Consider the following 16,800-nt stretch of genomic DNA (forward strand, 5'->3'; position numbering starts at 1 on the left):
AAATCTCAAGTTCCCCTGAAAGGAGGGAGATGTGGTAGGACCCCCAGATTGATGGCTCCAATAATCTATAATCAACGTGTGAGCAGAAATGCAAGCTTAATAAAGGCAGACACAAGAGGCTTGTATTAGCAATGAAAAGCAGAGCTTTCAGAAAAGAGGAACTAGCTCCTCTATGCCTTAGCTTAGCTGCAGAGAACATAGTTGCACAAGGTAACCGCAAAAGTACAAGCTGACCGCAGAAGCAGGAGTCAGAGTTGTTTACCAGAAGGGAAAGGGGCTGGAAAGCCCCTAAGAATATGTACCCAGTATTCTCCCCCTGCACCCCACATAGGGAGAAACCAGATAAGACCAGAAAGGCCGGATGCCCTGACCACAGTGACCTCGAGTGACACCCAGTAACAGTACTAACAAGACCGAGTCCCCTTCCGAGTCCCCTTTCCTATGACTAAATATGGGCAGAGAACACCTACTAGGAGGGTGTCACGAGGGACAAGAGAAACGGGTATCGGGCCTAGATGGGGGCCTAGATGGGGAATGATGATGTATGTATTATATGAAAAGAGGAAGTATGTTTGAGGCTCTGAAGGCCTATAAAAGCTGTGATTTTTCTATGCTTGTTGCCCAGTCTCTCTTGGGAGTCTGGCGCCCGTGTGCAGAGGGCCCGTGCACGTTAAATAAAGAAGCTGTTTCCTGATCTTGTCTCCGGTCTCTGTGATTGCGTCAGCTGAATTGGTAACGTATAAATAGGGTTTTTCCCGCTACACTAGGTGGGCTGAACTCAAAATTGGACGGGTTACAGGAACAAATATTCGAAACTAAAGAGGAAATTATGGGCTTTACTCAGTCTGAAAAATTCCTTGATATTAAAATGAAGGTTGCTAATCAAAGGTGGGAGGTAGATAAGATAAATCAAGAAACAGAAGAAGAAAGTTTAGTTGGTTTTGAGTTGGAACAGGCAGTTTACAAATTGAGACCTCAAGAGGTTCCAGAACAAAAACAAGAAAATTCATTACAAATATCAATTGATGCATTGGCAGTAATAATGGAATAGAGCCCTTGGATATAGAGAAATAGTTGATTCACATAGGGTTAATTCAGCCTATATTAGAAAGTTTACAGTACCTCTAACAGAAGAATGTTTAAGGAGATAATTTGGAAAGTTTTAATAGATCAACCATTAAAAATCATTGAACAAAAGATAAAGGTTTTAAGAGAAACTCCATAGCTGATGAGGAAGAGAAGATTAAAATTAATCCTAGTCTATACAAATGATCTAAATCCCCCCCCCCCCCCAAAAAAAGCAAAGAAAGGGGGGGGAAGAGAGAGAGAAAGAGATTCTTTGCCAAAGATGTTGTGAACAGAACTGAATTAAATATGAAGCATGGAATGGGTCACCGCTTTATGATTGGATATGCAAATGTAAATAATGATATGTGGATTACTATAGAGAAGATAGTATGTAGAGTGAAGAAGGGTTAAAATAATTGTGACAAAAGTATACGGTTGTGTATTATTGTATTATATGGAAGCTGCACTCTCCATCCTAATTTGTTTTGGTTTTGTTTGTTTGTTTGTCACTTTTGTATTTGGTTTCTGGAGAAAATTAAAAGACTTTAAAAAATAATAGAATACCTTTAAAAAAAGCTCCATCTAACTGCAAACACATAAGCACATAAGAGAAGCCATGTTGGATCAGGCTAGTGGCCCATCCAGTCCAACACTCTGTGTCACATAGTGGCCCAAACCCAGGTGCCTTCAGGAGGTCCATCAGTGGGGACAGAAGCCCTCCCACTGTTGCCCCCCAAGCACTAAGAATACAGAGCATCACTACCCAGGCATAGTGCTCCATCTATACCTTGTGGCTAACAGCCACTGATGGACCACTATTCCATATGATTATCCAATCCCTTCTTGATGCTAAACACCTGACAATCCCCACCCACCTACTTAAAAGGCAGGCTGAGATGTAGATGATTCTCTGACTTTTTTGAAAAAAACATGAGTAATGCTAGATAGGAATAACACAATACCTTTAAATACCTTTGATTTAAAAAATCTCCCCATATTTGTAGAGTCTCCAGCAATTCCCACCCCCATCTAAAAGGCAAGTGATTCTCTTCTATCTGGCTAATTGTTGCCAGGGTCTAGGTCTTAAGTCATCAACAAATTTAAAAAGAAGGTCAGTTCTTTATTATTATGGTCATTTGACCAAGATATAATCAGTTTGACAGTTTATGGGAGAGGAGGGAGTAATTGATGAGTAATTGACTAGCTCTTAATGAAGTCCTACAATTTCACTGTTTCTCAGACGCTAGAAACTACTCAAACTGATAGCATCCTACCCAGGAAATACTATTTTTACAGGTTTAAAATAAAGCAGATTTTTTTTGTTTGTTCTTGTTTCATTTTGTTGTTTAGTGGAAAGAACAGGCTGTTAAATGTCTGTCCGCAAATTGAGGGCAGTGTCATATAGAAATAAAAGTGCTAGTTGGTTGACTGGATTGTAGAAAGCCTTGATGTGAAAGCAGCCCAGATATGATCTGCATTATTCTATAATTCTGGTCCCAATAAGGCTGGGTTAGTTAGGAGTCAGATGCCTGATCACCTGCTGGTGTCACAGCGTCACATTTTATTGGGTATTTGGCCCCCATTCAAATTGCTTGAACCTGTCTATACACAAATGTATTCTGTTTTGTTGGCACCTGCTGCCACCACCACAGTTTGTTTAAAGAAATAATTATTCATGATGAAGGAAAAAGCACATTTAAAACAAGTATCACAAATACTTGTTTGGTGTCCATCTCTGTGTGACCTTCTCAGTCCTGCCAAACTTTCTAGATTCAGAGCAGTTCCTTATGATGTATACCTTTACTAATTCAGCTTCATTGAAGATGTCATTTAACCCCACCACTCCATCAGTTTAAACATGACTTGTTAAACTGTAAAAATTTTAAAAATAATATAGGGATGCCTTGCTCTTGGAACCTCCACAGACAACTAAAGCAAAAGCACTGCAACTACCTTGTTTGGGAATGAACATATTAAGCTTCCTTATACTGAATTAGACCCATAGTCCACTGAAGTCAGTATTGTCAGACTGGCAGTGGCTCTTCAGAGTCTGAGGCTGAGATCTTTCAACATCACTTGTGACAATCTTTCAGCTGGAGATGCCAGGGATTGAACCTGGGACCTTCTGCATGCCAGACAGATGCTCTACCACTGAGCCATAGCCCCCACTAAATTCTCCCATGATTGCTTCCTCTGGGGCGTCCTCTGGGGAAGTTCTGATCTTGCCTAGGCAACTGATTATATCATAGTGAAGAGCTGCTTGGACCTTTTCTGATGTGTTTTCAATTACAAAACATGAGGGGGGGAGGAGGCAACAACTGGAACCTTTGTTGGTTTTATTGCTCAAAAAACTTCTTTGACCAAAGGCTCATGACCCGAGGAGATAAATCTTATGAATATGATGCATTCTACCAATAGCAAACAGTTAATAAAATGCAGTCAATTTAAGTGAAAGGAGCTTTCATCAAAGCAAATCTATGTGATACTAACTCATGTGTGAGACAACCTGCTTTGTTCATGCTGATGCCTTGAAGTTTACTGATATAAAAAGCTATTTGTGCCACTTTTGCAACTGATCATCCAATCTAAGAATTGGGACAAACTGTTTATATAATGAAGAAATGGGCATGGTCCATAAAAATGTACGACTATCCAGTTTGAGAGCCAGTTTGATGTGGTGGTTAAGTGTGCAGACTCTTATCTGGGAGAACCGGGTTTCATTCCCCACTCCTCCACTTGCACCCGCTGGAATGGCCTTTGGTCAGCCATAGCTCTGACAGAGGCTGTCCTTGAAAGGGCAGCTTCTATGAGAGTCCTCTCAGCCCCACCCACCTCACAGGGTGTCTGTTGTGGGAGAGAAAGATAAAGGAGATTGTGAGCCACTTTGAGACTCTGAGATTCAGAGTGGAGGGTGGCATAAATCCAATATCTTCTTCTTCATCTTCTTTGTCAGCTGAAATTCTCATGAAGTGTAAGAAAAATAAATCATGTATGACACAGTGGTTATTATGTAAACAGTCCCATCATTTCAAACTGATTTCAGTTGTGCATGCCTGTGCACGCATGCACACACAAAAACACATCCCTCCATCCATCTATTATTTGCTAATCATTACTTAGGTCAGATCTAGTCATCATCAGAAAATGTGCTGCCTTTAAAGAGAGTGGAACATTTGGAGCTCCACTTCTTACCTTGCTACTGAGTTTTATATCTCTTCGTTTTAAGGTAACTGAGTTGCACAACATCAAAAATATAACTAGACTGCCTCGAGAGACAAAGAAGCATGCAGTGGCAATTATCTTCCACGATGAGACGTCAAAGACATTTGCCTGTGAGTCAGGTAAGCAGTTATTACCACATCTTCAGCTTGAGTAAATTGAGTTGCTTATGAAGCAATGGTTCAGATAGATTAAGATACAGCCTTTAAATTGGATGCCTTATCTTAATGGGAATGTGCCATAACATCTTTTTTTAGCATGTAGAACTGCATGTTTTGTTTTGTTCCCCCCTCTATTTTAAGAGCTACATTGGGTGCTTGTTTATTATTTGTCTCTGTCTGGATTTGGCTCTCAGTTGCATAAAAGGCTCTTGAGATTTTCAGCTCAACTTCTAAAATTGAGTAAACAACGCCTATGGGATGTTATTAAGACAGGCAGTGATGTGAATTCTCATTTTTGCTAAGTATTGCTATAGGCCCTTGCTTGGGTAGTAATAATCCTGTCATGGATGAAAGGGTAACCTCAGTTTGTGGATTCTGTGGGGCAGAACTTGGAATGAATCTTACAATAATTCGACATGAATAAAACATTTCTACTTTTCACTTAACATATCATGTAACAAAAGCATAGAATTTAGTAACAGAACAGAACAATGACCTCTTAAAGTTCCAACAATTCACTTTTCCCCCTTTACAGTTTGCCACCCCCAAAGTCCATCTTTTTCCTCTTGTCGGTGGCCCAGGAAGTCTCCCAAATGAACTCCCCATTAGATAACATAGCCATGAAACAATAATTTTAAAATTTACAATTTAGAACAAAGGTCTTCTTCTCTTAACAGTTTCCATACACAAATCACAGTCACCTTAAACAAGGGAGTTCTGCTTCCCTCTTCTGCTTTCCACACATTTTGCGTCCTTCTGCATCTAAAGGCTATACTCCTTCCTAGGTCATTCCATCCCTATCTAGGGGTTATAAAAGCAGTAAAGAACAACTAATATTCCAGGTAGGGTTGGCAGGTTTTACCTGAACCCCAGTGGGGAAAGTTTCTTATGGGCAATTTATGCGCATGGCACGATGACTACCTGGATGTAATGTCATTACACTGAGCATGTCACGTGGGGGATGCTCTATAATTTGGGTAAAAAACTCTATGGTGCCATGGAGTTTTTACTCAAATGCTAAAGAGTCCCCTATGTGATGTGCCCAGCATGATGACATCACTTCTGAGTGATGCCATTGTGCTGGGCATGTCTGAAACCAAAAAAGCTCTTCGGGGGTGGGGATCCCCCCCACCAGCCAGCTCCATGCCAGCTGGTTGGGGGCCTCAAAATCACAGGAACCCCTGCCCCCAGTGGGAGGCTGGGAACCCTAATTCCAGGACAAATCAAATCTCAATTTAAAATGGTTTGTGGTGAGATCAGCTGTTCAATACTAAGAATATAGTTTTGGGTAGATTTGCTTTTTACTCTTTGTGAAATGAATAACTTGCCTATAGAAAGATTAATTTATTGATCCACTGTGCCATTATTGTTGATCTTCCTCTGCTCTTTACAACTGTTGCTACGTATTTACTATATACTCTTGCTTAAACATCAACCAATGCCCTTATTTGTTGCTGTATCCAATTGCAAGGGTTCAGTGTTGCCTGAAATTACTTTGTTCTACTATTCTACTCTCTGCATCTATGTATTGCAAAATCAGATTAAAAAACAAACTCTCAGATATGTTTGTAGGAATGAGTACAATATGGTACTGTTTGTCTTGTTATGTTTGGTAAAACTTAGCTTGAATTCTTTCTTATCATATTGTGTATAGAGCCATTAATCAATTTGCTAAATGTTTTAAATGTGAAACACATTCCCACCTGTAATATCCTTCTCTATTGGAATAACATTATTATGGATTGTAGCCAACACTCCCCCTAAACTGTGGAGTCTTGTGAGCAAAAATTCTACCTTATGAGCTGCTGTGCTTTGGGGCCATTTTTCCTGAGCTAAGACAAAAATGTGTGAGCCAGAGTCTAAAAACTGTGAGCTAGCTCACATCAATTCAGCTTAGAGGAACACTGATTGTAACCCTTACCAGAAAGGTCTTCCTGATACAATTCAGATAGAAGGTAGAAAATGTCCCTCTTTTACAGGCTATTACAACTTGTCCTTCACAAATAGTGCAAACACTAGAATGGGGATATTTCCCCCCTCTGTCAGTCTCACCACTGCATCCTAGTGTGGATGGGAGATTATATTCGGTTTTTAAATAGAAATAGTATTGGTCAAGGAAAGATGGACACATGTGTGCACCCCTTCATTTATTTTAGCCTCCAACTTGCACAGCAGACAGGCTGCATGTTACAAGAAGGAACCATGAAGCACCTCTGCATCTTTGGTTGTGCATCCGATTTTCCCATTTTACAGGGAATACAATCATAGGCTTTACTCCGTAGCTGCAGTAATGTGGATGCTGCTAATCCTATCAGACATAATATTGCAGCTGATTTATCTCGTAATGCTGAGTCATACTGCTAGAGGGGAAAAGGAGCGATATTTTAGGAAGAGACAAACTGGTGATCAGTAGTCCAATAGCTTAGTCACTGGTTTTATTAATGCAAGTTAATAGTTGGGAGATGATCTCCTGAAAGTTGTTAACTTTTAAAATGAGATACCTTTTCCATGCTAATGGGTATGTCCTGTCCAGTTTAGGGAAGGGTCAGATGAGCAAGAGAAGTGGTTGATATTTTAGAAGATTTCAAGGAAGAGAGTAGGATTCCCAGATCCCAGGTCTGGGTAGGGAATCCTCTGATTTTCAGGGCTTCTGCCCACTGCCAGTCAGCTGGTTGGCAGGGGAAGCCCCACCCTTAAACAGCAATGTCATGCAGCAATTCCCCAATGTGTTGAGATCACATGGAAGTGATGTCATTTCTCGGCAAAACATTAACCTTAGAGTTTGCCCAGAAACAGGGCTGGTGCGTGGGAGTAGGCAGTGTAGGTGGCTGCCTAGGGTGCTACCCCACCTGGGGACACCACCAAGTGTCCCCTTACTCCCCTTGCCTCTTCCCTGGAGGGCACCACTCAGCCGCTGCATTCTTCAGAGGCTTCCTTAGAAGTCTCTGAAGAATTCAGCGGCTGAGTGGCGCCCTCCAGGGAAGAAGCCTCCAAAGAGTACGGTGTTTTAGCGCCACCCAGCTGCTTTCAAGCTGAAAGTGGCCACTGCACTCTTTGGAGGCTTCCTTGGAAACCTCCGAATAGCACAGTATTTTAGTGGTGCCAGGGCATTTTGTGGTTGAAAGCAGCCAGGCGCCACTAAAACACCGTGCTATTCGGAGTCTTCCAAAAAAGCCTCTGAAGAGTGTGGTGGCCGCTTTCGGCTTGAAAGCAGCCTGGCGGCAGAGAGGGAAAGCACCATCCGTCGCTCTCCTCCCACTTGCTGCCCTGCACAATGACGTCACTAGTGATGTCATCATACCGTGCATGCGAAATGAACTGTCTTAAGGGAGTTTGGTGGGGCCCAATGCAGTAGGCACGATGCAGGGGTCTGCCTGGAGCGGCAGAACCCCTAGCGTCGGCCTGCCCAGAAAGCAAACAATTGCCCACCTGACATCACTAATGCAATGATGGCATTTGCACATGACATCATTGCATTGTGGATATCCCTGCCCACTCCTGGACCACCCCTCCCCAAATCCCCCCATTGGTGTGAGGATTGTACCTGGAAGCCCTAGTAGAGAAAGAAAGTGGAAACTTTCTACCCTTGCATTAACTGGAATTGTAGTTGACTTCAGTGTATTTAGACTGGAGTAATTCTGCATAGGATTATTAGTGTGATACAGTGGTTAGGATGTTGGACTAGGATATGAGAGACCCAAGTTTGAATCTCCACTCTTGCTGGGTACCCATGAGTCACAGACACTCAACCTAACCCACCTCATAGTGTTGTAGTGAGAATAAAAAGGAGAGCTGTAAGCCAATTTGAGGCCTCACTGGGAAGAAAAATTGGGTGTAAATAAAGCAAATAAATAATTAACTTTTTGCAATTGACACTGCACTAAAGTGGATGTATATGGACTTCTCCTGCTTCTAATACATGACATTCATCTAGTAACAACAACATTTTTTTCTAGCTGTCAGCTTACTGTAATTCATTATTTATTTTAATTTATTTGTAATCTGACTTCTGGACTGTTAGTTGCTTACTTAAACAAATTGCAAGTGGGACTAGTTTAGTTTCATGTAAAAATATAGGAAGAAATACTGTATTTGTCAACATTTTCAGTGAAATCAAAAATCTCAGTAAAACTCTACAGCTAGAAGTTCAGCTTTGCAGCTGCTTGGATTTAATTGCTGACTCTTGTAAAAGTGCAGCCTGTCAAAATTCCACAATGTTTGTCAAGCATGTGTTACAATATGGTTGGATTAGCAACTTCTAGTGTGCACGTGTGTAACCATGCTGTATGAATGGGAAGTAAGAGCTTTCATACATAAGAGTTTATCATACTTTGGTAGGCATTAGGAATCCATAGAAGAGTCTCTGTTTATGTGCTCTAAATAATTATTTTATGTAGCTGCTCATTCACAGAACAACCACATAGCTGTCTTTTTGCACGAAAGCTGTGCTATAGCATGACAGTGGTTCATAAGAGCAGAACACATACTGATGTTGAATTCTAATACTTATACAAGAACACCAGTTGTGTCTTCATGGAAGCATTTAGACCAGGGGTGGCCAAACTGCGGCTTGGGAGCCACATGTGGCGCTTTATTATTATTTATTACTTTAAATTTTTATGCCGCCCACTCCACATGTGGACTCTGGGAGGCTCACAGTCATAAGGCAACAATAACAATACCTTATAATTATAAAATCAAAACACATATAAACAATTTATAATTTAAACTTAAAAATGGTGCTATAAAATTTCCTACATAGGTGGTCCAGCTTCATTTTAGTTCTTAATTCTCTGTAATTGCTTTATTAGGTATCTTATAGATGGATGGTAGTATTCAGCGGCATAACAGTGGCAGCTCCTCCCGCATTAGTTACTGTAGGCCTGCCGAAAAAGGTCAGTTTTACAGGCCCTGTGGAATTGGGAGAGATTCTGCAGGGCTCTCGTGGCATCTGGGAGTGCATTCCATGAAATAGGCACTGCCACAGAGAAGGCCCTCACCTTTGTAGAGCATAATCTGGCTTCCCTTGGTCCGGGGATGGATAACAGATGTTGACTTCCTGAATGCAGTGCTCTCTGGGATATATATGGGGAAAGGCGGTCCCTTAGATAGACAGGTCCTTGGCCATATAAGGCTTTAAAGGTCAATACCAACACTTTGAAACCGATTCGGTACACAATAGGCAGCCAGTGCAGCTCTTCAGCACCGGTTGAATGTGCTTCCATCGAGGGGGCCCCATTAACAACTGCACTGCAGTGTTCTGCACTAGCTGCAGTTTCCGAGTCAGAGTCAAAGGTAGCCCCCATGTAGAGGGCATTACTGTAGTCTATCCTCAAGGTGACCATAGCATGGATCACCATTGCTAAGTCGTGGTGCTCCAGGAAAGGGGCCAACTGCCGTACCTGCTGTAGATGAAAAAAGGGCAGACTTGGCAGTAGCTGCCACCTGGGTCTCCATAGTCAGAGAGGGCTCCAGAAGCACTCACAAGCTCCCAACCTTAGGGACCAGTATCAACGGCACCCCGTCAAAGGCCGGCAAGGGAATCTTCCTTCTTGGACTACCACGGCTCAGATAGAGAATCTCTGTCTTCGTCAGATTCAACTTCAGTCGACTCAGCCTGACTCTAAATTGTCCGAGGCGGAGCCAGACTGGCCACCCATCAACAAATAGAGCTGGGTGTCATCCACATATTGATAGCACCCAAGCCCATACCTCCTGACAATCTGGGCAAGGGCACGCATATCGATGTTAAATAACATCGGGGATAGAACTGCCCCTTGCAGCACACCACATATAAATGGGTGTCTCTGGGACGATTCCTCCCCTATCACCACCCTTTGTCCCTGACCTTGGAGGAAAGAGGCCAGCCATTTCAAGGCAGACCCTCGAATCCCCACATTGGCAAGGCGGCTAGTCAGTAGCTGATGGTCAACCATATCGAATGCAGCCGACAGATCTAATAGCAGTACTGCTGAGTCACCTCAGTCCAGATGCCACAGGAGGTCATCTATGAGGGCAACCAGAACTCTCTCCGTCCCGTGACCCTGATGGAAGCCGGACTGAAATGCATCCAGCACCAAAGTGTCATCCAGGAACCTCTGTAACTGAGCTGCTACAACCCGCTCTATGACCTTACCCAAAAAGGGTAGGTTTGACACCAGCCAATAGTTTGCCAATTCGGCTGGGTCAGCAGATGGCTTTTTAAAGAGGGGGCGGACAACAGCCTCTTTAAGGGGTATGGGAAAGATCTCTTCATAGAGGGATCTGTTGATAATCACATGTAATGGTTCATGTAGCATTGCTTGACTGGCTTTCACCAGCCAAGTCGGGCACGGATCCAACCCACAGATGGTAGAGCGCACAGTAACAAGGATCCTGTCGACTTCTTCCAGTGGAGTGAAGGAATCTAAAAAAGGACCAGAGGATGTGCTTGGTGCCTCAAGTTCACTGACTGTATCAAATGTGGCGGGGAGATCCTGGCAGAGCGATGAGACTTTATCTGAGAAAAAACTCACAAAAGTCTCACAGCCTATTTCCAATTCCTTGGCGTTTGGTTTATCTTGTGACAAGGTTGTTAATGACCAAATTATACTAAATAATTGTGCCGGGCGTGAGGTCACAGACACAATCCAGGTCACAAAGTAAGCCGTCTTTGTGGCCAGCACTGCCATTTCCTAGGTCCGCATAAATAACCTATAGGATGTTCTCGTCACTTTGTTATGAGTATGTCGCCACTGTCTCTCTAGTTGTCTTAGAAGCTGTTTCATCAATTGCAACTCCGGGGTATACAGCAGAGCCAATCGTGAACGGGGACGAAAAGGACGCCATGGAGGAATCTCGTTGATAGCTGCTGAGAGTCGGCTATCCCAAGCCTCCGCAAGCTCTCACACACATTGTGTGGCTATCAAAGCCCCTATCACCCTGTTGGCTAGCTTGAAAAAGGCATTTCTCTCTTTAAATCGCTTTTCCAAGCCAAGCCAGCCAGCAGCTTGGAGAATGCATTTAAAGTTAATGTTGGTTTATTTTCACCTGTCCCTTGCTCCTCCCTCCCCATCTATTTTCCTTCCTTCCTTCCTTCCTTCCTTCCTTCCTTCCTTCCTTCCTTCCTTCCTTCCTTCCTTCCTTCCTTCCTTCCTTCCTTCCTTCCTTCCTTCCTTCCTTCCTTCCTTCCTTCCTTCCTTCCTTCCTTCTTTCCTTCCTTCCTTCCTTCCTTCCTTCCTTCCTTCCTTCCTTCCTTCTCTCAAACATCTGATGTTCACATCTTGCGGCTCTCAAATATCTGATGTTTAGTCTATGTGACTCTTATATTAAGCAAGTTTGGCCACCCCTGATTTAGACTGTGATTCCCCTTTTTCAGCAAAGCAACTAATTCAAAAAGAAAATGAAGACTAGACCCTTAGTTCAATGTATGAAGTAATTCTCAATGCAATGTATAAAGCAATTCTCAATCAAAATGTCTGTTTTACCATTTTAAAGAGGACAGACATTTTTAACATTAAGCTGCATATCTTAATCTATTTTTTGTTTCACACATTACAACAATCATGATGAATTGAATCCAAAATACTGTCAGTGGAGATCCACTGATAGTGGAACTTTTCTCTCTCATTTCAGACTGTAATCTCCCCAAAAATTTGGCTTTGGTTGATCCACAGTGGATTAGAAGTGGAAAGGAAAAAAATGGTGGAAATCATCTACTCTCTCCATTTATGAAAGTGTCTGCCATTGGCAGACTTTTGAACCAAATCTTATACTAAATACTCATCAAGCTTTTTACAATTGTTTTATCACTGTAGATGCTGCTGAGTTATTAAACTCTCTGTGTTGCATCCAGTGATCTGCTTACTCACATGGATGAAAGAAGCAGGAAGGTCAGTCTTGTCGTTTTACCTCTCTTCACTGCAGCTCACCTAGCTAGAGATGTGCAAGCCCATGAAAAAATGGAACTGTTTTAAAAAAGAAACTGTTTTCCCCATTTTGTTAACTAATGACTTTGTGTGCCTTGCATTAAGATTCATTTCACTAAGACTGATTTCGCACTCAGCTTACCCCGCTGTCACGTTCCTCTTCTCCATACAGCGTCCTTCGGATTTCCCACTATCTGCTCTGGAGCTGCAGCAAACATTGCAGTTTTCGCATGGCAAATGGAAACCACTAAAAACCAATTTCTGTTTGCCACATGAAAACTGCGATGTTTGCTGCAGCTCCGGAGCAGATAGTGGGAAATCTGAAGGACGCTGCGCGGAGAAGAGGAATGTGACAGTGGGGTAAGCTGAGTACGAAATCAGTCTAAGTCTAAAAAGATTTTTCAAGGAAGTTTTTTTTTCACTTCTTCCCCCAAATTTTCCTGCTTTGCTTTAAAACAAATTTTTGGGTTGGAGAAAATGACAAGTTTGGGAAGTAGACTCTGTGGCATTGTACTCCACTGAAATCTCTGTCCACCCCAGTCACAATCCTCTTCTTCTTTTTTTTTTTTTTTAGGAAAAAAATGGGTTTTCCCATCTTGTGGTTTCAACATTTCTGGAAATTTAAAATATCAACACTTAACTCCACTTAGGTTTCACAAACCCAGGAACCAACTTTCCTGGGATCATATGGAACTACATGAGGGAGAGGAAAGTGGAAAAGATTCTTGACAGGAAGTATCTTCCTCTAATGGCTTGCTGGAGCCAATCCCTTTTTGTTACATATGTATGCTGTCTAGATTAAAAGATTACAAGTATGGTATTTTGTAGTGATGTTGTTTTCCTAATTATAAACTGCCTAAATGTAGTCAGCATATAAAATACTATTCATATTGTTTTGAAATTGTGCTTTCTGAAGAATATAGCTTTTTTTTGTTATATTGTAAAAAGGGTGTTCAAGTTATTGATATGAAGTTAAAGTTTTATGTCAGGACTTCTTTAAAATATAGTAGTAACAAATTATATACTGGATAGTAAAAGTGTCTTATCAGTCTCAGACAGCCCCGTAGCCAGGGTTTTAAGAATTGGGGGGCCCTGATTTTTTTCAGGGGGCACATAGCGGCCCCAACCTCCATGGCCTTCTCTCCTACCACTGCTGAGGAGGAAAGCTGCCAGCTTGCCGCCATACAGCCTCCCCCCTCCCCACAGCTGCCCCAAGGTGATCCCTTTCCACCCCTCTTCCAGCAGCTCTGGTGGAGAGCCACTCAGCGGTTTAGATACATGCCATACAGTCCTGCCCTTACCTGTAGTATGATCCAGCTAGGCAAGCCCAGTGGGACAAGGGGGGGGGAGGTGGAAGGCGCCACCAAGTCACAACTGACTTCTGGGACTACAAGACCTACAATTCCTGTCAGAGGGCAAGCCGAGGCTGCCCAAGCGCAGCTCCCACCCTCACTCAGGTGGCCATCGAGACCAGACCAGAAAACCACTGCAGGCGAACATCATGTCTCCACTGATCCCCAGCCCCGGAGTGCAGCTGGGACCTCCACTTGTGTGCGCCAGCCTACCCTACCCTGCCCTGCCCTGCCTGCAATGGAGCCATCCGCCCCTACCTCTGTCGCCCCACTTGAGGGCCAGAACAGCCTCTTCTTGCAGGTGCCCTCTAGCCCAACGTGGAGCTTAACTTACAGTCCTGGGCGTTGAAAGTGCCCCATTGTTTCTGCTTGCTGGGGGGGTCAGAGATTTCTTCCAGCTCCTAAGCAAGCAGAAGCAACAGGGAGCTTAACTTTCAGTCCTGGGCACTGAAAGTGCTCCATTGTTTCTGCTTGCTGAGGGCTGAGAGATTTCTTCCAGCCCCTAAGCAAGCAGAAGCAACTCGGAGCTTAACTTTCAGTCCTGGGCACTGAAAGTGCTCTGTTGTTTCTGCTTGCTGAGGGATCAGAGATTTCTTCCAGCCCCTAAGCAAGCAGAAGCAACACGGAGCTTAACTCTCAGTCCTGGGCTCCAAAAGTGCTCAGTTGTTTCTGCTTGCTGAGGGGTCAGCGATTTCTTCCAGCCCCTAAGCAAGCAAAAGCAACTGTGTATGATCATGTCCCCTAAGCAAGCAGAAGTAAAGGTGTATGATGACGGCAGAATGGAGAAGGATGCAGCCGAGTCACTGGAGGCTGGTTAGGGGCCCCAAGTCAGGAGACCCTGCCTAGCAGTCAGGGGGCTGTGCCCCCATAGGCCCCCTCGTAGCTACGGGCCTGGTCTCATATTGAAGAAGCTAATTCAGGGTGGCTGTTGTTAGTATATTTGAATAAGAGACTACCAAAGAAGTTCAGGGTTGCTATGCAGAGGCAGACAATGGCAAACCACCTCTGAACATCTCTTGCCTTGAAAACCCTATGGGTTGGCTGCAACATGATGGCACTTTCTGCCAAATTATCATAGTCCTGACTCTATTTGAATCACATTTCTATCCATGAAAGATTTACATCCAGACCAGCAAATTATAGTTTGTTCTTGTTCAGCAGACCTAGAATTTGAAGTCACAGATTACAACTGTAGTTCAGGTAAATGTTAAGAAGTAGTTTTCTAGATTGGTTATAATGACAAATTATTGTTCGCCATGACTGGGGAATTCAGAAATGTTGAATCAGAGCAGGAGAAGAGACAGCATGGCCAAACCATTACATCTGAACCAGAACAATGTATTGAGCTACTCTAGAACAAGAATTAAAGATAATTCCTGGTAGGGATGCCAGCCTCCAGGTGGGACATGGGGATTCCCCGTAATTACAGTTCACTTCCAGACTACAGACATTAGTTCTCCTGGAAAAAATGATAAGTTTGGGGAGTAGACTCTGTGGCATTGTACTCCACTGAAGTCTCTATCCACCCCAGGCACAATCCTCAAATTTCCAGGAGTTTCTCAACCTGGATTTGGCAACTATCTCCCATCCCCCACTGGTGACGAAGGGTGGGGGGCCTGGCAATCCTAGGCAACCCTACTGAATTACCATTAAGTTAAAAGAATTCAATATGATTCCTTATTAGTTTTTTCATTGGTTGTATTGTCTTGGGTGGTAATCTACACTTTATCCCCCAGCAATCTGGGTACTCATTTTACTTACCTTGGAAAGCCAGCTTGCTGGGGGTAAAACGTAGATTACTGGGGAAGGCAATGGCAAACTACCCTGTAAAGGTCTGCCAAGAAAGCATCTTGATGTGACATCACTCCATGGGTCGGTAAGGACCCAGTGCTTGCACAGGGGACTACTTTTACCTTGTTATTGTCCTGAATGCACAATATGTAGGTGGTGTCAGGAGTAAAGCCTGACATGGTAGGTGCAAATGTTCTGTTGTCTGCATTATGCCTTTGGAAGTGTACTTTCTAATAGCTGGATGCTGAGGGTGTCAGAGGAGCATTTTTGAACAACCTAGGGCAAAACATAAAGGAAAACCGAAGATAATTTGTTTACATATTAAAATGTCAGTTCAGTCATGTAAAAAGAAATGTAAAATGACATTCTAACACATTCAGAGTAATGTTACAATGCAGTTTTACAGACATACATATGTGTCAGTAATTCATAAGAGATTCATGATGACCCTGAGCAAGGGGTCTTCAAAACAAGAGAGAAACAATGATCTGCTGAGGCTTCCTTTGAGCTCTCTCATACAAGTATTGACCCTGCTTGGCTTCCAAGATCTGATGAGACTGAGTTATATCATGCTGCCTTCTGTCAGTGCAGTTTTCATGTCAGCATATCTCTACATTTGTCGGATGTATATTGTATACTACATAGCATATGTAGCATGTTTTACACCATACATGTTTAGTGCATGTTCCTCTACAATTTCAAGAAGTTATATAGTCCTAGATGGCAGCAGGTAAGACACACATTGTTCTGTTTAGCTCTTTTGCTGAACGTAGTCAGTTTGCTCCACTGGGCAAATGAATTTGCACCCTTCTTCCCAGTATAAGAAGATTACTATGTATTATATTTTGTGTTCACATTAAATATACCTGTAATTTTTAGCATTCAGCCCATGATGGATGCAGCATTTCAGAAAAATCCTGAAGTGATTAATCTATTTAGAGCTACATGTACTGCGTCTACAACATAAATAGCCAACTGCAAGTGAGACCAACAGTGACAGAAAACAGAAAATGAAAAATAGACCTGGTATTTCAGGTTAGGTGCAGTAAATTACCATGTTATTCATTGAAATCTCTGCAGGCCCAGCCACTCATACATCATCTGTCAATAGTCTAAATTCCATATATAAATTTATGTCATTTTTGTGTGCTGTCTCTAAATGTACATTATTCTCAGAGGAGACTTGGAGCTGCACAAATCACATGACTATACAATAAGCCTCATACCTTCACAAATCCCCCCAAAGAGCTAACCTACATTCCAAGAAAATGAATAGAGAACACTGCTTCAGACTGTTTTCTG

At 42.8% G+C, this 16,800-nt stretch overlaps 1 protein-coding gene across 1 annotated transcript in view; it reads left to right on the forward strand.

Annotated features, from left to right (window-relative positions):
• Window positions 1–16,800, forward strand: part of DOK6 (docking protein 6) — a 278,299-nt gene that overhangs the window by 152,237 nt on the left and 109,262 nt on the right. The window contains exon 3 of the mRNA XM_060244066.1: window positions 4,295–4,409. Within this exon, the coding sequence (XP_060100049.1) occupies window positions 4,295–4,409 (115 nt within the window). The remainder of the gene's footprint in view (window positions 1–4,294; window positions 4,410–16,800) is intronic.

This window comes from Heteronotia binoei, chromosome 7 (genome assembly GCF_032191835.1).
Source record: "Heteronotia binoei isolate CCM8104 ecotype False Entrance Well chromosome 7, APGP_CSIRO_Hbin_v1, whole genome shotgun sequence".
NCBI classification, from domain to species: Eukaryota; Metazoa; Chordata; class Lepidosauria; order Squamata; family Gekkonidae; genus Heteronotia; species Heteronotia binoei.